The 24,649-nt window shown below is 36.7% G+C and overlaps 1 protein-coding gene across 1 annotated transcript in view; it reads right to left on the reverse strand.

The window, feature by feature from the left end:
- PIK3AP1 (phosphoinositide-3-kinase adaptor protein 1) overlaps positions 1–18,637 on the reverse strand; it is a 176,287-nt gene extending 157,650 nt beyond the window's left edge. Inside the window, exon 1 of the mRNA XM_082406515.1 lies at positions 18,331–18,637. Coding sequence (XP_082262641.1) covers positions 18,331–18,424 — 94 coding nt within the window. The 5' untranslated portion in view covers positions 18,425–18,637. The remainder of the gene's footprint in view (positions 1–18,330) is intronic.
- Between the last annotated feature and the right edge of the window lie 6,012 nt (positions 18,638–24,649).

The raw sequence follows: 24,649 nt of genomic DNA on the forward strand, positions 1-24,649 counted from the left end.
TTATGAACTTCCACCAAATCTTTTTTTTTTTATAACTTTATTTTTATTTATTTTTGGCTGCGTTGGGTCTTCGTTGCTGCGCACGGGCTTTCTCTAGTTGCGGCGATCGGGGGCTACTCTTCGTTGCGGTGCGCGGACTTCTTATTGCGGTGGCTTCTCTTGTTGCGGAGCACGGGCTCTAGGCGCATGGGCTTCAGTAGTTGTGGCATGCAGGCTCTAGAGCGCAGGCTCAGTAGTTGTGGCGCATGGGCTTAGTTGCTCCGTGGCATGTGGCATCTTCCCGGACCAAGGCTCGAACCCATGTCCCCTGCATTGGCAGGCGTATTCTTAACCACTGTGCCACCAGGGAAGCCCTCACCAAATCTTTAACCGTGGTCATTTTTAAGTCTTTTGTCACTTACAGACAGTTCTGGGTGTACTCTGATGCTTTTGCAAAAATGTTCCTGTGAAAGGGTTTCATCTTCAAGGAATTCATGGAAAAGACTCTGACAAGGACAGGTTTCTGGTAACTGACTATACTGCTGAAAGGAATGAATAAGCATTTTCAGAACTCTAATGGAAAACTGATGAATTCATAAAAGTGTTAACAAAAGATCAAGATGAAAAAAAAAGTTAATTACATGGGACTAAGTGAACTGATGAGGATGATTATAATTTTTGTGACTTTCTGTTTGGATAAAAAAAAAAAATCCCTCAAGGATTCAGAGGCAAAAAATATACAAATCAATTTTCACTGCAAAGTAAAAACAAAAAAACAAAAAAAAAAACCTATAACAATTAAGAAAATGGTAATAGGAGAACACATTGATAATTACCTTAAACATGAATGGATTAAATGCTCCAACCAAAAGACACAGGCTCACTGAATGGATACAAAAACAAGACCCATCTATATGCTCTCTACAAGAGACCCACTTCAGACCTAGGGATACATACAGACTGAAAGTGAGGGGATGGAAAAAGATATTCCATGCAAATGGAAATCAAAAGAAAGCTGGAGTAGCAATACTCATATCAGATAAAATAGACTTTAAAATAAAGGATGTTACAAGAGACAAGGAAGGACACTATATAATGATCAAGGGATCAATCCAAGAAGAAGATATAACAATTATAAATATATATGCACCCAACATAGGAGCACCTCAGTACATAAGGCAACTGCTAACAGCTCTAAAAGAGGAAATCGACAGTAACACAAAATAGTGGGGGACTTTAACACCTCACTTACACCAATGGACAGATCATCCAGGCAGAAAATTAATAATGAAACAAAAGCTTTAAATGACACAATACACCAGATAGATTTAATTGATATTTATTGGACATTCCATCCAAAAACAGCAGATTACACTTTCTTCTCAAGTGCTCATGGAACATTCTCCAGGATAGAACACATTTTGGGTCACAAATCAAGCCTCAGTAAATTTAAGAAAATTGAAATCATATCAAGCATCTTTTCTGTCCACAATGCTATGAGATTAGAAATGAATTACAGGGAAAAAAACGTAAAAGACACAAACATATGGAGGCTAAACAATACATTACTAAATAACCAAGAGATCACTGAAGAAATCAAAGAGGAAATCAAAAAATACCTAGAGACAAATGACAATGAAAACATGATGACCCAAAACCTATGGGATGCAGCAAAAGCAGTTCTAAGAGGAAAGTTTATAGCTATACAAGCCTACCTCAAGAAACAAGAAAAATCTCAAATAAACAATCAAACTTTACACCTAAAGGAACTAGAGAAAGAAGAGCAAACAAAACCCAAAGTTAGTAGAAGGAAAGAAATCACAAAGATCAGAGCAGAAATAAATGAAATAGAAACAAAGAAAACAATAGCAAAGATCAATAAAACTAAAGGCTGGTTCTTTGAGGAGATAAACAAAATTGATAAACCATTAGCCAGACTCATCAAGAAAAAGAGGGAGAGGACTCAAATCAATAAAATTAGAAATGAAAAAGGAGAAGTTACAACAGACATGGCAGAAATACAAAGCATCCTAAGAGACTACTACAAGCAACTCTATGCCAATAAAATGGACAACCTGGAAGAAATGGACAAATTCTTAGAAAGGTGTAACCATCCAAGACTGAACCAAGAAGAAATAGAAAATATGAACAGACCAATCACAAGTAACGAAATTGAAACTGTGATTAAAAATCTTCCAACAAACAAAAGTCCAGGACCAGATGGCTTCACAGGTGAATTCTATCAAACGTTTAGAGAAGAGCTAACACCCATCGTTCTCAAACTCTTCCAAAAAATTGCAGAGGAAGGAATACTCCCAAACTCATTCTATGAGGCCACCCTGATACCAAAACCAGACAAAGATACTACAAAAAAAGAAAATTACAGACTAATATCACTGATGAATATAGATGCAAAAATCCTCAACAAAATACTAGCAAACAGAATCCAACAACACATTAAAAGGATCATACACCATGATCAAGTGGGATTTAACCCAGGGATGCAAGGATTCTTCAATATATGCAAATCAATCAATGTGATACACCATATTAACAAATTGAAGAAGAAAAACCATTTGATCATCTCAATAGATGCAGAAAAAGCTTTTGACAAAATTCAACACCCATCTATGATAAAAATTCTCCAGAAAGTGGGCAGAGAGGGAACCTACCTCAACATAATAAAGGTCATATACAACAAACCCACAGCAAACATCATTCTCAATGGTGAAAAACTGAAAGCATTTCCTCTAAGATCAGGAATAAGACAAGGACGTCCACTCTCGCCACTATTATTCAATATAGTTTTGGAGGTCCTAGCCACAGCAATCAGAGAAGAAAAAGAAATAAAGGAATACAAATTGGAAAAGAAGAAGTAAAACTGTCACTGTTTGTAGATGACATGATACTATACATAGAGAATCCTAAAGATGCCACTAGAAAACTACTAGAGCTAATCAATGAATTTGGTAAAGTAGCAGGATAAAAAATTAATGCACAGGGCTTCCCTGGTGGCGCAGTGGTTAAGAATCCGCCTGCCAATGCAGGGGACACGGGTTCGAGCCCTGGTCTGGGAAGATCCCACATGCCGCGGAGCAGCTGGGCCCGTGAGCCACAATTACTGAGCCTGTGCGTCTGGAGCCTGTGCTCCGCAACAAGAGAGGTCACGAGAGTGAGAGGCCTGCGCACTGCGATGAAGAGTGGCCCCCACTTGCCACAACTGGAGAAAGCCCTCGCACAGAAACGAAAACCCAACACAGCCATAAATAAATAAATAAATAAAATTTAAAAGAAATAAGCAAAACATAAAAAAAAAAAATTAATGCACAGAAATCTCTTGCATCCCTATACACTAATGATGAAAAATCTCAAAGAGAAATTAAGGAAACACTCCCATTTACCACTGCAACAAAAAGAATAAAATACCTAGGAATAAACCTACCTAGGGAGACAAAACACCTGTATGCAGAAAACTATAAGACACTGATGAAAGAAATTAAAGATAATACAAACAGATCGAGAGATATACCATGTTCTTGGAATGGAAGAATCAATATTGTGAAAATGACTATACTACCCAAAGAAATCTACAGATTCAATGCAATCCCTATCAAATTACCAATGGCATTTTTTACAGAACTAGAACAAAAAATCTTAAAACTTGTATGGAGACACAAAAGACCCCAAATAGCCAAGCAGTCTTGAGGGGAAAAAACGGAGCTGGAGGAATCAGACTCTCTGACTTCAGACTATACTACAAAGCTATGGTAATCAAGACAATATGGTACTGGCACAAAAACAGAAATATAGATAAATGGAACAGGACAGAAAGCCCAGAGATAAACCTATGCACCTATGGTCAACTAGTCTATGACAAAGGAAGGAGGCAAGGATATACAAAGGAGAACAGACAGTCTCTTCAATAAGTGGTGCTGGGAAAACTGGACAGCTACATGTAAAAGAATGAAATTAGAACACTCCCTCACACCATAAACAAAAATAAACTCAAAATGGATTAGAGACCTGAATGTAAGACTGGACACTATAAAACTCTTAGAGGAAAACATAGGAAGAACACTCTTTGACATAAATCACAGCAAGATCTTTTATGATCCACCTCCTAGAGAAATGGAAATAAAAACAAAAATAAACAAATGGGACCTAATCAAACTTAAAAGCTTTTGCAAAGCAAAGGAAACTACAAACAAGACAAAAAGACAATCCTCAGAATAGGAGAGAATATTTGCAAATGAATCAACAGACAAAGGATTAATCTCCAAAATATATAAACAGCTCATGAAGCTCAATATTAAAAAAAGAAACAACCCAATCCAAAAATGGGCAGAAGATCTAAATAGACATTTCTCCAAAGAAGACATACGGATGGCCAAGAAGCACATGAAAAGCTGCTCAACATCACTAATTATTAGAGAAATGCAAATCAAAACTACAGTGAGGTATCACCTCACACCAGTTAGAATGGGCATCATCAGAAAATCTACAAACAACAAATGCTGGAGAGGGTGTGGAGAAAAGGGAACCCTCTCGCACTGTTGGTGGGAATGTAAATTGATACTGCCACTATGAAGAACAGTATGGAGGTTCCTTAAAAAACTAAAAATAGAATTACCATACAACCCAGCAATCCCACTACTGGGCATATACCCAGTGAAAACCATAATTCAAAAAGACACATGCACCGCAATTTTCATTGCAGCACTATTTACAATAGCCAGGTCATGGAAGCAACCTCAATGCCCATTGACAGACAAATGGATAAAGAAGTGGTGGTACATATATACAATGGAATATTACTCAGCCATAAAAAGGAATGAAATTGAGTCATTTGTAGAGACGTGGATGGATCTATAGACTGTCATACAGAGTGAAATTAAGTCAGAAAGAAAAAAACAAATATCGTATATTAACACATATATGTGGAACCTAGAAAAATGGTCCAGATGAACCAGTTTGCAGGGAAGAAATAGAGAGATAGATGTAGAGAACAAACGTATGGACACCAAGGGGTGAAAGTGGCAGGGGGGTGGTGGTGGGATGAATTGGGAGATTGGGATTGACATGTATACACTAATATGTATAAAATGGATAACTAACAAAAACCTGCTGTATAAAAAAATAAATAAAATAAAATTCAAAAATCAAAAAAAAAAACAGTCAAAATAGAAACTAAAAAAAAAAAAAAAAAAAAAAGCAGACCTAGAAATGGACAAATAGGGGATCCAGATAATGGAGTCATCAGATTCAGTTATTTAGGAACATGGTTAATATGGTTAAACACTTAACATGGTTAATATGCCTAATATAGTTAAAGAAATAAAAGACAAAACAATTTTGGTTGAATACTGTAAACTATGAAGAAAGAACCAATGGAAAATGTATACTGCAAAAGTATAACAACAGCTAAAATGAGATACCACTTCACACCCGTTAGGATGGCCATTATCAAAAACATTAAAAATAGCAATGTTGTCAAGAATGTGGAGAAATTTGACCCCTTGTGCATTGCTGGTGGGAATATAAAATGGTGTTGCCACTGTGGAAAACAGTACAATGATTTCTCAAAAATTAAGCAGAATTTTTGTATGACCTAGCAATTCTACTTCTGCGTATACACAATTGAACACAGGAATCCAAAAAGATATTTGTACATCAGTACAATAATGCTTCATAGAAGCATTATTCATAACAGCCAAAAGGTAGAAACAACTTGTGTCCATTGACAGGAAGTAGATAAAGTGCTATATGTACATAAAATGGTATATTATTCAGCTTTAAAAAGGAAATTAAATCTGACACATGCTGCAACATGGATGAACCTTGAAGATATTATGCTAAATGAAACAAGCCAGATACAAAAAGACAAATATCACATGATTCCACTTATATGAGGGACCTAGAGTAGTCACCTTCATAGAGACAGAAAGTAGAATGGTGCATGGCAGGGGCTGGGGGGAGCAGGGAATGGGGAGTTGGTGTTTAATGGGTACAAAATTTCAGTATGGGAAGATGAAGTGCTCTGGAGATGGATGGAGGTGATGGCTGCACAACAATGTGCTTATACTTAATGTCACTGAACTGTACACTTAAAAATGGTTAAAATGGTAAATTTTATGTTACAGATATTTTACCACAATAAAAAAGTATAATAACAAAAACTTAAAAGTCACTGGATGGGTTTAACAGCTTATTAGATGCAGCTGCATCCAGCTGTGAATGGAGGATGGGTCAGAAGAAATTTCCAAAATGAAGGACAGAGAAACAGAAGTTATCCCAAAGAATGATATAGAATGCATGCTCTAGTCTTTAGTACTGCTTTCACTGGGCCTCTTCTGGAACTTCCCCTTTTATAGAAGACTTAACGTGAGCTGGAGTAAGTGCTCACCCAGAGGAAAAGGGATGCCAGCTTTGAGACAGGCACCTGTGGATGTTGTTTCATTTAATTCTCCCCAAAAATCTAAGAGGTAGGAGCTGTAACTCCCATTTACATGATGGATATTCAAGTCAAGTAACCTACCCAAGGCCACACACCCAAAAGCCAAGATTCAACACAGATCAGCCCAGCTCCAAGTCTGTGTTCTTTCTACTCTACCAGGAAATCTATCCCTGATAAGGTGACATTTGAGCAGAAAACCTGAAGGAAATGAGGGTGTGAACCTCGTAGATATCTTAGGGAAAAGCTTTTGGAAGCAGGGGAAGAATGAATGCAAAGACTGTGAGGAGGTAGTGTGCTTGAAATGTTTGAGAAATCAGGGTTGGGGGAGAGTATGGGTACAGGTGGGAGAGGGAGTAGAAATAGATGGAAATAAAGTCAGAGATGTGATGTCTTTCTTTTATAAGAGGACAGCCCATTATCCTAAGATTATGTCCTTTATACTTTTTAAAATTGTTGTTAAAGGTCCTTTATTTAAAGTAAAGTGATCGTTGATAGTAAAGGTTAATTTATTATTAATCCCTACTTGGCAAACTTGAAATGACTAAATTTATAACAGTTTCTCAATTTAAAAAATATGTGTTTCTTTTTTTTCCATTAAAAAAAAAGTATCTTGGGAATTCCCTGCTAGTCCAGTGGTTAGGACTGGGTGCTTCCACTGCCAGGGGCCCGAGTTGGATCCCTGTTTGGGAATCTAAGATCCCGCAAGCCAGGGCACGGCCAAAAAAATAAATAAATAAAAAATAAAAATAAATAAATTATCTTTATTTAGGTTTCTGATTCAGCACATGTATCAAAGACTAATCAACATAAAGAAGTAAATAAGACATTAATTGGAAGTCTTACATCTCGCTAAACTCTGACCAAGAATGTCAAAATTGCCACCATTACCGGAACTTCAACCTAGTCAAGTTGTAGACGAGCTATCATGAACAACATACAGTGCACACAGATGTGCAGAGGCCAAAGACATGCTAGCACTTGGCTCTCCTCTCTTCCTTGTTGATGTCTTTCCATTGGACAGTCTACTTCTGCTTTCCATACCTAGTTCCAAATAAAGTCCAAAGAAGGCTCAGGGTCAACCTGATCAAATACTCTTCTGGAGGAATGCATTCTTAAACTGTTGTGCCTACAAATTTGTTTTTGCCAGGATGAAGTTCAGATTGAGATGTACAATACAACCTAGATGACGATCCAGACTAAGTCAAGAACTAAAGTTGAGCAGTAACCCAAGTTAAGGCATAAGGCACACACACACACACACACACACACGCACACACACGCACGCACACAGGTGCATACCCACAGCACCCACGCTATCATAAACATAGGATTCCTTCCATTGTCTAGCAAGAGGCAACCAAGGTTTGGCAGTTAACCACAACTGCTGAGCATTCTGAAGCATGTCCCCCATAATTTTTTGCTAACAGCTGTGTGTGTATGTTTTCTCAAAAAAAAAAAAAAGCAAAGAGAAAAAGGAAAAAAGAAAGAAAACTAAAAAAAACAAAACAAAACCAAAATCAGAAACAAATTCCAAAACCTAAAAACCCGTTAATCTCTTACAATGTCTCTTGAGGATGGAACTCACATAGCAGCATCAATGGCTGCTATAATTTGGAAATAAAAGATTGTTTTACTATGTATTTCTTTGGTAGTCATCACTACAAAGTTTTCAGTGTTGGTTACCAATAAGACAAGTATTAGATAGAAGATCAAGTTACACAGAAATATTTCTTCTGTACTGATAAAATAAAAATAGTGAGGTCTCAGATCACAAGTTACCAGGCTTTTCCTTGCCTTATTGGGCATCCTCTACAAGCACGGCTTCATGCAGGAGAAGTTCGTGTCTACCTAACAAAGGGTGATACATAAAAATATGTGTTTCTTTTAATTTACTATTCTGTGAAATCCGAAGTCTGAGTCTAAACGACCTAGATTTTAGGATACAAAGCATGCGGAGAACTCAAAGACAAGATCAGATGCGCATGCGTACACACACGAGTCAAAGTCTAAGAAGAGAACGTCCAGGGGAAAGCACAAGCCTCAGCAGTGATCTCACATCTGCCCTTCCGAGCTCATCTTGCATGTGACAAGGAGGGGAAAGCTGAGACTCACAAAGCTAGTGTTTACCTCACAGAGAGTTTTACTGAATCCCAAAGCACAGTTGAGGGTTAAAGCTGTGAGAGTCCCTCCCTGTTTGTGGATTCAGCCCTCAGAATGGAGGAGCCACTTCTGGTCAGACACTGGGGCAGACGCTGAAAACTCGGCTCCTTCTACCGAAACCAAACAGAAGATTCCAGATGGACGTTATATTCTTCAGTCTGGTTTACTCTGTTTAGTAAATGAACAAATGATGCCCTAGGTAATAGAAAACAGGTGAAAAGGGCACCATTGAATTTGAAAATTGGTGCTTAGCTTTAATTAGCATGGAGATTGTCTTATTTGTCTTAACACAATGGTCCCTTTGTACTGCAAGTTTATTGTGCAAATTTGCAAAATAATCGGCAAGCCAGTCTCCTAAGTGTAAGGAAGGTGACTCTGGAGGCTTTTTTGAATTCTTCCAATTCTTAAGATTAGGATACTATTGTGTAAATTACCACTTTGATTGTTCACAGGGCCCTCCACTATACCAAAAGTCAAAGTAACTCCCCAAATGCTCGCACGATCCAATGGCAAAATTCGATGTCATGTGTGTCCAATAACCCACTCCAGAGGTAGAATTTAGTGCAAATCGATCTTCTTGCATTCTAGAAAATATTTCTGGCCATGTTTCAGAAAAGGCCATCACTTAAAAGCTGTTTAATTTGCCATTAACTAGTAAACTGACATTGATTGTATAGGATTTAACAGTATATATGATAGCAGTGGTTCTCAAACTAAAGCCTGTCTCAGAGTCACCTGGAGGGATCATGAAACCACAAAATGATGGACCCTATCCTCAGAGTTTTGGATTTGGTAGGTCTAGGATGGGATAAGAGAACTTAGCATTTCCCAGTTGATGCTGAGACTCCTGGGGCACCACACTCTGACTATATCACAGAGATGTGAAAATACTGGCTGTTAGGCTAACTATAAAATTAACGTAAATTCTATTTTATTCAGGGACAAAAGTGGCTCAAAATTTAGTTCTGGCCTGGAAAACAACCCAAGGTTATCTATAGGGTTTGATAAGTTTTGACATGTAGATATATCCGTGAAATCATCACCACAGTCAAGATAATGAACATAATCATCACCCCTAAGAGTTTCTTTATGCCCCTTTTTACTCCCTCCATCCTGTCCCTCTAATTATGAAACTACCCCAAACCCCAGGCAACCACTGGTCTGCTTTCTGTCACTATTTATTAGTATGCATTTCCTACAGTTTTATGTAAATTAAATGTATATACTCTTTTGTCTAGATTAAGTCAGCATAATTATTTTGAGATTCATCCACATAATAGCATGTATTAATCGTTCATTCTTTTTTATGACTAAGTAGTATTCCATTGCATGGATATGTCACAGTTTCTTTATATATTTACCTATTGATAGACATTTGAGTTGTTTCCAGATCCTGGTTATTTTAAATAAAGCTGTATAAACAATCACGTGCAAGTCTGTATGGACATATGCTTTCATTTGCTTGGGAAAACACCTAGTGACTACTAATCGTACAAGGGCATTCTAAGTTGCTCCACATCCTCATCAAAACTTGGTCTGCTCAGTCTTTTTAATTTTGGCCATTCTAATGGGAGTACAGTAGTACTTCCTGTGATTGTAACTTGCATTTCCCTGATGACTAATGATGCTGTTCATCTTTTCATGTATTTATTTGTCATCTGTATATCTTCTTTGGTGAAATGTCTTTCACTCTTTCTTAAAATTGAGTTTATTTTCTTACTATTGAGTTTAGAGAGTTCTTTATATATTCTGAGCAAAAGCCCTTTATCAGATATTTACTTGAAAATATTTCTCCCTAATCTGTGGATTATGTTTTCATTTGCTATCTCTTACTAAGAGCAGAGGTTTTATACTTTGATGAAGTCCAATTTATCAATTTGTTCTTTTATGACTTGTTCTTTTGGTGTCATGTCTAAGGAATCTTTGACCATTCCCAATATTACAAATATTTCTCCTTAAAAAAAATTTTAAAATAATATAAATTTTAAAAATTAAAAAACCCGAATATTTCTCCTATTTTTTTTAGAAGTTTAATAGCTTTAGGTTTTACATTTTGATCTATGATACATTTTGAGTTAATTTTTATATGGTATGAAATATAATTTGAAGTTCATTTTTTTTTAAATGTAGATATCCAAGTTGTCCCAGCATCGTTTGTTGAAAAGCCTATCCTTTCTCCAGTGAATTGCTTTTGCACCTTTGTCAGTTATTCATATATGTGGAAGTCTATTTCTATATTTTCTATTCTGTTCCATTTATTTGTCTATCTTTAAGCCAATGTCACATTGTCTTTATTACTGTAACTTGATAATAAGTCTTAAAATCAGATAGTGTTACTAGAATCACATTGTATAAAATTTAACAATATCAAGGGCAATAAAAATGTAAACTCCTCCTCCCCCATTCTGCACATTTTGGGGAGTTTATTTTCAGGAAAATAATTTGAAAGAAAAATAACTGTATTTATTTTAACTTTTTCCCAGCCAAAAAGGAAAAAAGGGTAATATCAAGAGTGATAAAAATGTAAACTCCTCTTCCCCCATTCTGCCTATTCACAGGGGTTTACTTTCAGAAAATAATTTGATAGAAAAAGAACTTTAATTGTTTAAAAATGTTTTATAACAAATTCTACCCAGCAAAAAAGTGCAAATGTCTTCAGTGTTCAACACTAGAGAATGAGAGTCAATTATGTCATCTCTGCATGATGGAATTACACAGTTTTTAAAGATAAGACTGAATGACAAAACTACTTATGAAACATCAAATAAAAAGTAGAACACAAATTTATATGTATAAACATTTGACAAAATAACGTCAAATGAAAGTAGAATACAAATTTGTATGCACATAAACTGTGATTACAGCTCTGTGAGAACCATGCATAAGGAGCAGGGAGAAAAAGCTGTTCCTTTAAAAAGCTGAAGACAGAAATCCTCAGAATGTGAGCTATCTTTGCTTTGCCGAATACTTTAATAGACCCTCGTGGTTGTGGCCGTCTAGAACTTAGGGGTGGCCTGGGTTAGAGTGAGAAAAGTAATACAGTATTGCTCTTCAAAATAAAGAAATATGAATTTTTAATTTTCTGGGGTGAGTGAAGGGGGAAGGGGAGGAGTGGGGAGAAGCTGGTGGAGATGAAGACTGAGATCAGAGAAAGAAAGACAGGGAAAAGGATGGGAGGGTGGAGACTTCAGGAGAAGAAATGGCCCATGAAAATGTTCTAGGAACAACCATGAGGCAGAAGTGCAGGAGGGAGCTAGGCAAAGACAAGAAAGGAAAAAAAGACAAAACAAAACTATGCCCAGAAAACCGGTAAATTTGGTATTTCCAGAAGGCTGACTTTTGTGTTAAACAGGTAAAGGCTAGAAAATAAAAAAGAAAAGAAAATAGCTGCTATGATAGAGGAGTGGAACATGACTGAAAACAGCTTTCAAATTCAAGTTGTATCTATTTATTCATCTGTTCCTGGGACCATACCATACTCTGTTGATTAGAACAGCTTCACAGAAATTTTTAGCATCTAGTATAGCTCCATTTACAATTTTTTTCCATAAATCTATTGGCTATTCTCTGATTTCTCAGACTTTGTTTCTTCCATACAGATTTGGGAATGATTTAATCTAGATCCCTCTAGTATATCCCCCCAAAGCAAGGAATGAATGGTTCAGCAACATGAAAAACAAATATAAGCATATATTCTAAAATTGACGAAAAGTTGGTAATTTAATGCAGTAGAGAAAGTATGGTTTACATGGCTGGCATAATTGGCTCTTCATCTGGAAGAAAACAAAGCTAGACTCCTTACTTCACGCTCTGTACAAAAATGAATTCCAAATGTACCAAAGATGCAAAAGTTAAAAAAAAAAAAACTATTAGAAGAAAATTTAGGAGACCATTTGTATAACATTGGAGTAGGGTGGAAATTGTCTTAAGGCAGGAAATCAAAAAATCCATAAAAATATTTATGACTATTTAAATTAAAAGATTGAATGGAAAAATAAGCCACAGAAAAAGAGTAGACACTTAGGAAAAAATTTAACAAAAGAAGTATAAAACTTACTATGAAAACTACAAAATATTGCTGAAAGAAATTAAAGACCAAAATAAATGGAAAGGAATCGCATGTTCATGGATCAGTTAGAACACTTAATATTGTGAAGATGGCAATAATCTCCAAATTGATCTGTAGATCTAACACACTCCCTATCCAAGTCCAAATGGCTTCTTTGCAGAAATTAACAAGGTTATCCTAAAATCCTTATTAAATTTCAAGAGTTCCCCCCTCTCTTTTTTTTCAGTATTGAAAAACCAAAGAACAAACTGGGCAGACCCATACTTCCTAATTTCAAACCTTACTACAAAGCTACAATAATCAAGACAGTGTGGTACAGGCATAAGGATAGACATATAAATCAAGGGAATAAAATTGGGAGCCCAGAAAAAGAACCCTCACATCTAGGAACAGCTGATTTTCAACAAGGGTGCCAAGACCATTCACTGAGTGCCAAGACCATTCACTAAGGAGAACAGTCTTTTCAACAAATGGTGCTGAGACAACTGGACATCCATCAGCAAAAGAACACAGTTAGATCCCTATCTCACACGTTATACAAAAATTAACTCAAGGTGGATCAAAGATGTAAATGTAAAGTTATAAAACTCTTAGAAGAAAATATAAACATAAATTTTCATGACTTTGGATTAGGTGATGATTTCTTAGATATGATACCAAAAGCATAAGCAATCAAAGAAAAAATAAATTCATCATCAAAATTGAAAAGGTTTGTGCTTCAAAGGAAATCATCATGAAAGTAAAAAGACAACCCACATAATGAGAAAAAACATTTGCAAATCATACAACTGATAATGGTCTAGTATCTGGGAAAAATATATATATATATGTACATATATATATATTTAATTTTGTGAACATACTGAATACAGTTATAGTAACTGCCTTAATGTCTTTCCTATGAATTCTAACATCTGTTTCAGTTTGGGTCAGTTTTGACTGATCGGTTTATCTCCTCATATAACCTATAGGTTGTATTTTCCATGTTTTTGCATGCCTGGCAACGTTTCTGGATGCCAGACATTGTATATTTTACCTTGTTGTGGGCTGAATATTTTTCTATTCCTGTAAAAAAAATCTTGAGTTTTGTTCTTAGGCACATCTGAGTTACCTGGAAATACTTTGGTCCTTTCCGATTTTGCTTTTAAGATTTGTTAGGCATGTCTGGAACAATGCTCAGTCTAGAGCATTGTAGTATCCCCACTACTGAGGTAAGACTTCTACGTACACTACCCAAGGCACTGTAAATCTTGATGTTTTCCAGTCTGGTTGGTAGGAACAGGCACTATTCCTGGCCTGTGAGATCAGCTGGCACTCATAACTGTTTCAGGTTGTTCTTTTCCTGTCTCAGAGAGGAAGGTAGTTTCCTCAACTGTATGCACTGATCAGTATCAACTGAATATTCAAAGGGCCCAGAGCCTGCATTTGCTCAGAGTCCCCTCTGTTTGTAGCTCTTTCCTCCCCAGTACTGTGTTCAGTGGACTCTAGTTGCCTTGGTCTACCCAGACTCTCAATATCATCTCCTCAACTCAGAGGGTTTGTTCCACTTGTATTCCCCTCCGTGTGCACAATATGGAAATTCTCTCAAAGCTATAAGCTGGGGCACTGGTAGGGCTCATCTCATTTGTTTTCTGTTTTTCAGGGATCACTGTCCTTCATTGCCTGATGTCTTGCAAACTGTTGTTTCCCATCTTTTCACAGTTCAGTATGATGTTAGCTGTGGATTTTTCAAATATAGCCTTTATGTTGAAGTACTTTCCTTCCATTCCTACATTCCTAGTTTGTTGAGAGTTTTTTTTATCATGAAACAGTATTGAATTTCATCAAATGCTTTTTCTGCATCTACTGAGATGACCATGTGATTTTTATCCTTTATTATATTAATGTGGTGTATCAAATTAATTTATTTTCAGATGTTGAACCATCCTTGCATCTCAGGGATAAATCCCACTTGGTCATAGTATATGATCCTTTTAATGTGCTGTTAGATTCAGTTTGCTAATATTTTGTTGAGGATTTTTACATCTATATTCATCAGGGCTATTGGCCTATAGTTTTCTTTTCTTTTGGTATCTTTGTATGGCTTTGGTATCAGGGTAAAGCTGGCCTCATAAAATGAGTTTAGAAGTGTTCCCTCCTCTTCTATTTTTTGGAAGAGATTGAGAAGAAGTGGAGTTAATTCTTCTTTAAACATTTGGTAGGATTCATCAGTAAAGTCACCTGGTACTGGACTTTTCTTTGTTTCAGGAGGATTTTGATTACTAACTCAATCTCCATACTTGTTATAGACCTGTTCAGACTTTTTATTTCTTCCTGATTCAGTCTTGCATGTTTCTAGGAATGTATCCATTGTTTCTAGGTGATCCACTCTATTGGTATATATTGTTCATAGTAGTCTCTCATGATCCTTTTATTTCTGTGGCATCAGTTGTAACATCTCTTTCATTTCTTATTTTATTTAGTTGAATATTCTCTCTTTCCTTCTTAGCCTAGCTAAGGGTTTGAAAATTTTGATTTCCCTTAAAAAAAAAAAACAACTCTTAGTTTTGTTGATTTTTTTTTCCTAAAGAGGTGTGTGCATTTTAAACTTCAGTAGCTCTGGCCAGATTGTTTTCCAGGAGGGTTGTGGCAATTTATACTCTCTCTGGAAAAGGTGAGGGATAATATGGTTCTTAATCTGGAAGAAAATTAAGTTAGAACTTTGCCTCACACTATAAATAACAGTAAATTCCATAGAAATTAAAGACACAGATACAGAAAAGAACTATTAAAATAGGAGAAAATAAAAGATAACATTTGTTTAACCTCAGGATGGAGTTGGTTCTTTTAAGAAAGACTGAAATCTTAGACGCCATAAAAGGAAAATTGATGGATTCAACCACATAAACAAAGCCAAAAGATAAATGAAGAGACTGGGAGAGAAATTTGCAAGATATGAGAAAGTGTAAATATTACTAACATACAAAAAACTCCTTCAAATTAATAAGAACAAAATATGTAAACAAGCTAAATGAAAAATTGGCAAAGGATAAGAACAAAAATTCATAGAAAGAGAACTATAAATAGTCAATTAGGGACTTCCCTGGTGGCTCAGTGGTTCAGATTCCGCCTGCCAATGCAGGGGACATGGGTTCTATCCCTGGTCTGGGAAGATCCCACATGCGCGGAGCTACTAAGCCCGTGCGCCACAACTACTGAGCCTGCACTCTAGAGCCCGCGTGCCACAACCACTGAAGCCCGTGCACCTAGAGCCCATGCCTCGCAACAAAGAGAAGCCACCGCAATGAGAAACCCATGCACCGCAACAAAGAGTAGCCCCTGCTTGCCACAACTAGAGAAAGACCACATGCAGCAACGAAGACCCAACGCAGCCAAAAATAAATTAATTAATAAATAAATTAATTTAAAAAATAGTCAATTAGCTTATGAAATGTTCATCCTCAGAGGTAGTACAAGAAAGGCACACTCAAACACTAGTTATTATTGCCTGTAAGATGGGCAAAATGGAAAATATTGCTAATATCTAATGCTGTTGAGTAACAGGCACTCTTGGTCACTCTGACAAAGAAACCATTTTAAGTAACCAATTAGGCAATTGCACTTTCACACCTTACTTTTTTTTTTTTTGCTTGATTGACAATATCTCCTAGCAAATGGTATTATATCACCAGCTGCCGCAGGTAACACCTGAATGAGGTGTGAAACAACATGAATCAAAATACACTACCAAATGTAAAATAGATAGCTAGTGGGAAGCAGCCGCATAGCACAGGGAGATCAGCTCAGTGTTTTGTGACCACCTAGAGGGGTGGGATAGGGAGGGTGGGAGGGAGACGCAAGAGGGAGGAGATATGGGGATATATGTGTATGTATAGCTGATTCACTTTGTTATAAAGCAGAAGCTAACACATCATTGTAAAGCAATTATACTCCAATAAAGATGTTAAAAAAAAAAAAAAGCTGTAGCATGCAGAAGCCTGCTCTCGGTGCTGAGTGACAGAAGTGAAGCTCCTCCTTCCACTTTGCAAATTTTTAATGTGGTTTTCTCAATCCAAGAACAAATATTAGCAAGAAAAAAAAATAATGGTCTCATATTCTTTCCTAAGTATGCTGTTTTGGAACCTCATTATGCAATCCGTACGCCTTTCACTTCTGTCAAATGAATCTTATACCTAAGCACTCTCTAATAGCATGAACAAAATTCTCATTTCAAAATAAAGCATTTCATTTTATTTTCTTCTTTACTTGCAAGCAGAAAAAGAGGAAATATCAGGGGAAGCTTTAAAATGCACACACCCCTTTAGGGAAAAAAAATCAACAAAACTAAGAGTTGTTTTTTATTTTTTTTAAGGGAAATCAAAAATTTCAAACCCTTAGCTAGGCTAAGGAAAGAGAGAAGGTTCAACTAAATAAAATAAGAAATGAAAGAGATGTTACAACTGATGCCACAGAAATAAAAGGATCATGAGAGACTACTATGAACAATATATACCAATAGAGTGGATCACCTAGAAGCAATGGATGCATTCCTAGAAACATGCAAGACTGCATCATGAAGAAATAAAAAGCTTCTTTAGCTAAAGAAGCTTTAGCTTTATTTTGATCCACATAAAGAAACGCAGTCCAGAAGGGGAACACAGTTAAATTCACCTGGTTGCCCTTGTTGTATAGAAGAGGACAGTGTAAGCTAAGGGAGGCAAGACCTCAAAAAACAGAGAGGAGCAGTTGCCACTCGACTTTGTTATAGATCATTCCAAAGAGATTTTTACCCTCTTGTGGTCCAGCCCCTTCTCTGTGGTCACAGACCTTGCAGAAGGAAGACCCTTCTGGTGGAGGCTGACCACTAGGTGGCACTGTGCACTGCTGGGCTAGTTCTGGTAAACGATCCCCGGCCCAGCTCCAGACAGGGCTTCAGTTTCTATGGACGGGTCCTTCTCAGGCCTGCTAAATCATAATTCTTCTTCAAAATACATAAACTCAGTCAACTTCAAGAACCATCTCATTTTTATCAGAAAAGAAAGAATTTTGGTTTGTGACGTGGAAGCGCCTTCCTCTTTAAATATTTCTTGGAATAAGTCCTTTGCTAATTTGTTAATGTAAAACTTGTCCAGCCTCTGGTGACTTCTCGAGGAGCCCAGCAAGAGGTGAGCTATGAACTGCAGCTGCAGAAGAAGTATGGAGAGTGTATAGTGTGTGGAAATGCTTCGAGACCTAAGAAAAAATGAAAGCCTCCAGAACAAACCATGTCAAACACCTCAGCCTTTGCTAAACCCGTCTCTCATGAAAAACTTGGCAATGGAGCAAGGAACTGCAGTCAGAAGAATTAGAATCTCCAGACATAACCCACCAGAGGTAAGTCTTTGAGACTGTAAGAAACATCAACTAAGTCGTCAAGCAGCAGGCCCTGACCCTTAATCCTGAACCTCCCAGGCTCCAAGCAGCCCTCAGCTGGGAATCCTGTCATGTCCAGCTGATCATCAGCACCATCACCTCCCATCCAACCTCCACGCCACGGCAATGTTGTCACTGACAATGGTAGCATCCTGAAAACAAGTCTTCCTATCTGGGAAATGAGGACCAGAATTACAAGCCGAGAACCCCAGGCATACCTGGGTTCCAAGACCTGGAAACCACACTGAGGAGGCTGCCTATTCACCAGGAGAATTACCTCTTGGAGAGGAGGTTCTTTGGGCGGGAGCAGGAAAGGTAGATCTGAGACCCGGTGGAGAAGGCAAGCTGCACTGTGATGCACCAGAGAGCATCCTACCCCTTGGCACACACTCCCATGTCTCCGAAGTCACTGATTCTCTGCATGTCCTTTAGCAGCCTGTTGTGCAACCTGTCCGAAAAATTCCAGAATGTGAAGCCACTGGGAAGTTCTGCTGCCCTCCACGCCTAATAGCTGAGGCCAGCCTCACCTCAGGTCATCCTGGACCTTCAGCTAGGTGTGGTCACCAAGGGCTTCTGGAAGCTAAATATTGACCTGGGCCAAATTTAGAACCCAGAGACATCTGATGAGAGATCCTGGGCACAGGCGCCGGGCTCAGGCAGAAGTTCCCTGAGCTGGCCTCAGGCTTTCACAGAGGAAATGTAGGAGCCATTGGCTGCCACAGATATAGATGGTGGTGTGAGGGGTCTGGTGAGAGAACCACATCACGTTCTATAAATCTGGAACCTTGAAGCAGGGTTTTCCAAGATGTGATCTCCAGACCTTCAACATCAACATCCTCTGAGAACTTGTTAGAAATGTTACAAATTGTCAGGCCCTACCCAAAACCTGCTGAATGAGAAACTCTTGGGATTGGGGCTCCCCATAAACTGTTTTAACAAGTCTTTCAGGTGATTCTGATACAAAAGTTTTGAAACACTGCTTTACACAATGCTTTATTAAAGGCAGTCTCATCTCCATCCCAGGCACCATCTTAGAGGCTATTTGTCTAGCCTGTGGGGATGATGCTTAAAAGAATACTCATTGTCTGGTTTTATTTTCTTTCTGTTTATAGCATGCCACTCACCCTGGGCATCAGATAGAACACACAATTAGCCACAGCCATCGTTGTTCAAGATTGTTGTTATTGTTGTAAAGCCCAGCACACCAGGTACTCAGGGAATATTTGTGGTCAGCAATAAAGCATTTTACATATACAGTGCTATATACATTGAACCTCATGTACATGATATTGCGTGAAAGAAGCCAGATACAAAAGATCACATACTCCATGACATCATCTATATGAATACCCAGAAAGGGCACAATTAACGAGGATACAAGTCAGAAAAGTGGTTACCTTTGAAGGGAGAGTATTGACTAATAGAGTGCCTGGGATGCTGGAACATGACCTGGGTGATGGTTACATGGGTGCATGTGTATAAAAAGTTCATCAGGTACTACAGTTAAGAAAAGAAGGAAAGAAAAGGAAACACCTGAGATGAGAGCCCAGCTGGAAAGGAAGGCCGGAAAACAACTATGAAAATGAAAATAAGATAAAGAAAGAAGAAAAAAGGGGAGAGGTAGAAACAGAAGAAGTTCAAAAAACGGTCATTTATATAATTGGAGTCTCAAAGAAGAAAACAAAGCGATGGAACAGAACTAACATTTAAAACTATAATCCAAGAAAAATCTTCAGAAACGAAGAAGACCTCAATCTATACACTGAAAAGTACCAAGTACCTGAGGAAATTAACCTAGAATGATTAACTCTGAGACACATCTTGGAAAAACTATTAGATTTTAAAGATAAAGAAAAAAGTCCTCAAAGCCTCCAGGCAAAAAAGGACATATAATTTGCAAGAGCATAAGAATGAGATTAGCATCAGACTTCTCAACATACCAAGCAAGGCAAAAATGGAGCAGCATTTTCTAGAAAATGAATGAAAAAAAAGTGTGATACAAACCAGCCAAACTGTTTTTCAAGTATCAAGAAAAACATTTTTTCAGCTTATAGGAACTTAGGGCCTTTCTTAAAGAATCTCTTAGAGGTAAAGCTGCATCCAACCAAGAGATGACTAGGAAAATATTAGCAAAAGGATGATTATAGGTATTTTAATATAGATAATTGTAGATCAAAGACTAAACCAAAGGTGAGAATGAGAGTAGAAGACCAATGTACAAATATAGTATGTTGTGACAAAGTAGAAATAATGCAACTAAAAAATGGGAGAAAAAAGGAAAGGGGAAAAGGAAAGTAGAAAAAGTTGACTTATTGCATAGGCAACAGGTAGGAGGTAAAGGATGCCATTAAAACTGATGCTCTTACGGATATATGTCAAATTTTCCATCCTGAATACACAAAATTTTTAAACTTTATATTAAATATCTTTTCAGTTTCTGAGGAAATGCAACAAGAAAAAAATTTGTATCTGTGTGTGGTGATGGTTGTTAACAAAACTTATTATGCTGATCATTTTGCAGTATATACATATATCAAATCATTATGAAATACACCTAAAACTAATACAATGTTATATGTCAATTATATTTCAATTTTAAAAAAGAGGAAATGCAAACTTAAATTACAGAATTTCTAAAACATGATTAAAACACTGCATGTCAGAATCAATGGGATACATGAAAACAATAATCAAAGAAAAATTCATAATACTAAATACTTTTATCAGTTAAAAACAAAAAATTGAAAATAAATTAATCAAATTCCTAGCTCAAAGATGCTAGAGAAAAAGAAATAGGAAAAGAACAACAAAGTAAACAAAATGAAAAGCCCAAGGTAGGAATAATAAAGATATGTAGAAAATTAAGGAAGCAAGAAATACAAAAGGAGAAAATCTAATTAATAAATCATAATCCTGGTTTCCTGAATAAATTAACAAAACAAAGCACTCAATAAATTATTCACCAAACAAAGGAGAAAGCACAAACATACAAAATAAAAAATGACGAGAGACACAACCATGGAAACAAAAGAAATTTTATAAATCAAGAGATTAATTTGCACAACTCTATGCAAATAAGTTTGAAAACCTATGTTAAATGTACACTTTCCTAGGAAATACAGATTTAAATGTACACATCCCTGGGACTTCCCTGGTGGCGCAGTGGTTAAGAATCCGCCTGCCAATGCAGGGGATACGGGTTCAAGCCCTGGTCCGGGAAGATCCCACATGCCGCGGAGTAACTAAGCCTGTGTGCCACGACTACTGAGCCCGCAAGCCTAGGGCCCGTACTCTGCAACAAGAGAAGCCACCGCAATGAGAAGCCCTCGCACTGCAACGAAAAGTAGCCCCCACTTGCCACAACTAGAGAAAGCCCATGTGCAGCAATGAAGACCCAACACAGCCAAAAATAAATTTAAAAAAAAATGTACACATTCCTAGAGAAATACAAAATTTACTCTAGAAGTATAAAGCTTAAAGTGATCCATTTCCATAGAAATAGAGGCAAGTATTCAGGAACTAGCCCCACAAAATGCACCAAACTCAACATTCTGTAAATTTTTTCAGAGCACTGAAAATAAGGAAAATCTCCTAATTCTTATTATGGTGTAAGTATAACCCTGATACCTAAACCTGATACTTAAGGTACAAAAATAGAAAGCTACAGACCAGTATAACTTATGAATACTGACACAAAAGTGCTAAATAAAATACTAGGAAACAGAATCCATCACTACATTAAGAAAATAATGCACCATGACCAAATGGGGGTTTATTCCTGGAATGAAAGATAAGCTCAGTATCAATAAATCCATTAATATCATTTACCATATTAACAGATCTAAGGAAGAAAGGTCATATGATTATTTCCATAGATGCTAAAAACTACTGACAAATTTCAACATCTATTCCTGATAAAAAGAAAGCCAAGAAAATAGAACTGATGGATATCTTTTAATAGTCCTAAAGACAGCATCATACTTAATGGATAAACACTAGAGGCATTTCCACTAAGATCTGGAACAAAGCAATAATGCCTACTATTTCTACTACATACAACATTGTGTTAGAGGTATTAACCAAAACGTTAATTAGAGACATAAGAATTGGTAAAGAAAAGATATATATATGTGTATATAATATATTTACATACATATATATGCAGATAACATGATAGTATATGGGTAAACCCTTGAGAATCAATGATAAAACTAACTTAAACAATAAAAGAATTCTGAAAGATAGCAAGATATAAAATTAACACTCAGAAATCATTAGCCTTCATATGCATTAACAATAGCCAGTTAGAAGATATAATGGTAAAGAAAATCCCACTGACAATAGCAACAAATAAGATTAAGTATGTAGAGGTAAATTTAACAAGAAATGTAAAAAACAAATATGAGTAAAACTCTAAAATATTTTTATTTTTTTTAACATCTTTAGTGGAGTATAATTGCTTTACAATGGTGTGTTAGTTTCTGCTTTATAACAAAGTGAATCAGCTATACATATACATATATCCCCATAAAATATTTTTAAAAGATACAAAATAGACAATCAAATGAAGGCATCTTCTATTTTTGGATAGGACAACTCATCATAAAGATGTCAATTCTCCCTAAGTTAATTTGTAAAGTTAAGATAATCCAAATAAAAATACCAACAGTTGATACTAAAATTCATACAGAAAAACAAGCATACAAAAATAGCCCCACCCAAAAAAACCCTGAAAAAGAAATACAGTGGGGACCTAAACCTACCAGATATTAAAACATGCAATAAAGACTATATAATTAAAGCGATTAGTACTGATGCATAAATAGACTGACAGCAGAATTGAATAGAAATTCCAGAAAGAGACCCTAGTAGATATGGAAACTTATTTGTATACAACAAAAGTGGCATTGGAGATCACTGGGATAAATAAATGATACTGAGGCAACCCAGCATCCTTTGGAAAAATAAAATTACATCCATACCTCATTTGATGCACAAGAAGAAACTCCAACCTGATCAGCGATCTAAATGAAAAAAAGAAAAAGAAACCCTTTAACGACTAGAAAAAATATGGTTAAATTCCTTTTTAACCTGAGTATATGGGAAAGCTGTCAAACTCTGATTCAAGATTCAAGAGTAATAAAAGAAAAGACTGATAAATTTGACTACATAAAAATAAACTTTTGAATGGTTAAAAAAAAAACCCATAAACAAGTAAAAAGATAACTGACGAACTGGGAGAAAATGTTTGCAACATACATTACAGACAAAGGGCTAATATCACCAATATTTTTTAAAACTCTAAAATTGAGAAATAAAGGAGCAAAAACTAATAGAAAAAAATGGAGGGAAAAAGATATGAACAGACAGTTCACAAAAAGATATAAAAATTGCCTTAAAATATGTAAAGATGTTCAATCTCACTTATAATTAGAGAAATGCAAATTGAAGCTACACTGATATACAATTTGTCACCTATTAGATTGGGGAAAATTGGGGAAAAAAAAGAAAATGATAGCCCATTCTTTTGGTAAGGCTGCAGGGAAACTGGTACTCTCATACATCACTGATAGAAATCAAAACGAGTACAGTCCTTTTATAGGGGAATTTGCCAATATCTGACAAAATACATATGTGCTTACCTTTTGTCCCAGCAATGCCACTCTAGGAATCTCCCTGAATTTATGCCTCTACCAATAGGAAAACACATGTGGTTAAGGTTGTTGGTTGCAGTATTGTTTGTAATTGCAAGATATTGGAAACAACCTAAATTCCCCTATATAAGAGTGTTTGAATAAACTATGATACATCCATACAGTGAAGTACTTTGCCACTGTAAAAAGAATGAGGAAGAACTGATATGAAGTGATTTCCGGGATATTTCATTAAATGAAATAAGCAAAATGCAAAGGAGCATTTATTGAGAAACACTTTTAGAATGGCAGTTTGAGGACCTCTGTGGACCCACTCCCTACAAAACAATCAAAACTGGTAAAAACTAGCAAAAACAAACAAACACATTTAAATTCTCTGAAAATCACCCTAAGATCATACAGCAAATGAAGAAACATTTATCCAAGAACATCTACTAAATGTTGGTAAGATCAGCAAGTGTGTGGTACTTGAGTCACAACCCACTCCTTCCCCTGACCAGCTCAGAGGGAAGAAAGCTCCTCTCCCTTCCAGCTCCTAGGCAAGAACTACAGCATTTCCCCAGGAAGGGCAGGTCATCAGCATTTCTTATCCTTCCCAGCAATGTGCTGAAAAGGATAAACTCTGGGCAGAGAAGCGTGGACAAGAGTTTGGGGATTCTCTTCTTACACCCAGCCCCTACTCACAGGGTTGGAGGCTCCACCTCAGGGCAGCAAGCTAAGAATCCTGGGACTCTGATTGCCCTCACCCCCACTGCTAGTAGGCTGCAGGTTCTACAAGAAGCCAAGGAAACAATGGGTCCCTCCTCTGCATGGAATTTGCCAAGCAAAAGAGCAATGGAAAGTCTCACCACTGAAGAGTTGAACAGACCTGATTACATAAAAATTTAAATCATATATGTTAAAAGGATCTTAAAATCATAACATCATTAAAAAATTAAAGAT

Source organism: Balaenoptera borealis, assembly GCF_965194805.1.
Source record: "Balaenoptera borealis genome assembly, chromosome: 10".
NCBI lineage: Eukaryota > Metazoa > Chordata > Mammalia > Artiodactyla > Balaenopteridae > Balaenoptera > Balaenoptera borealis.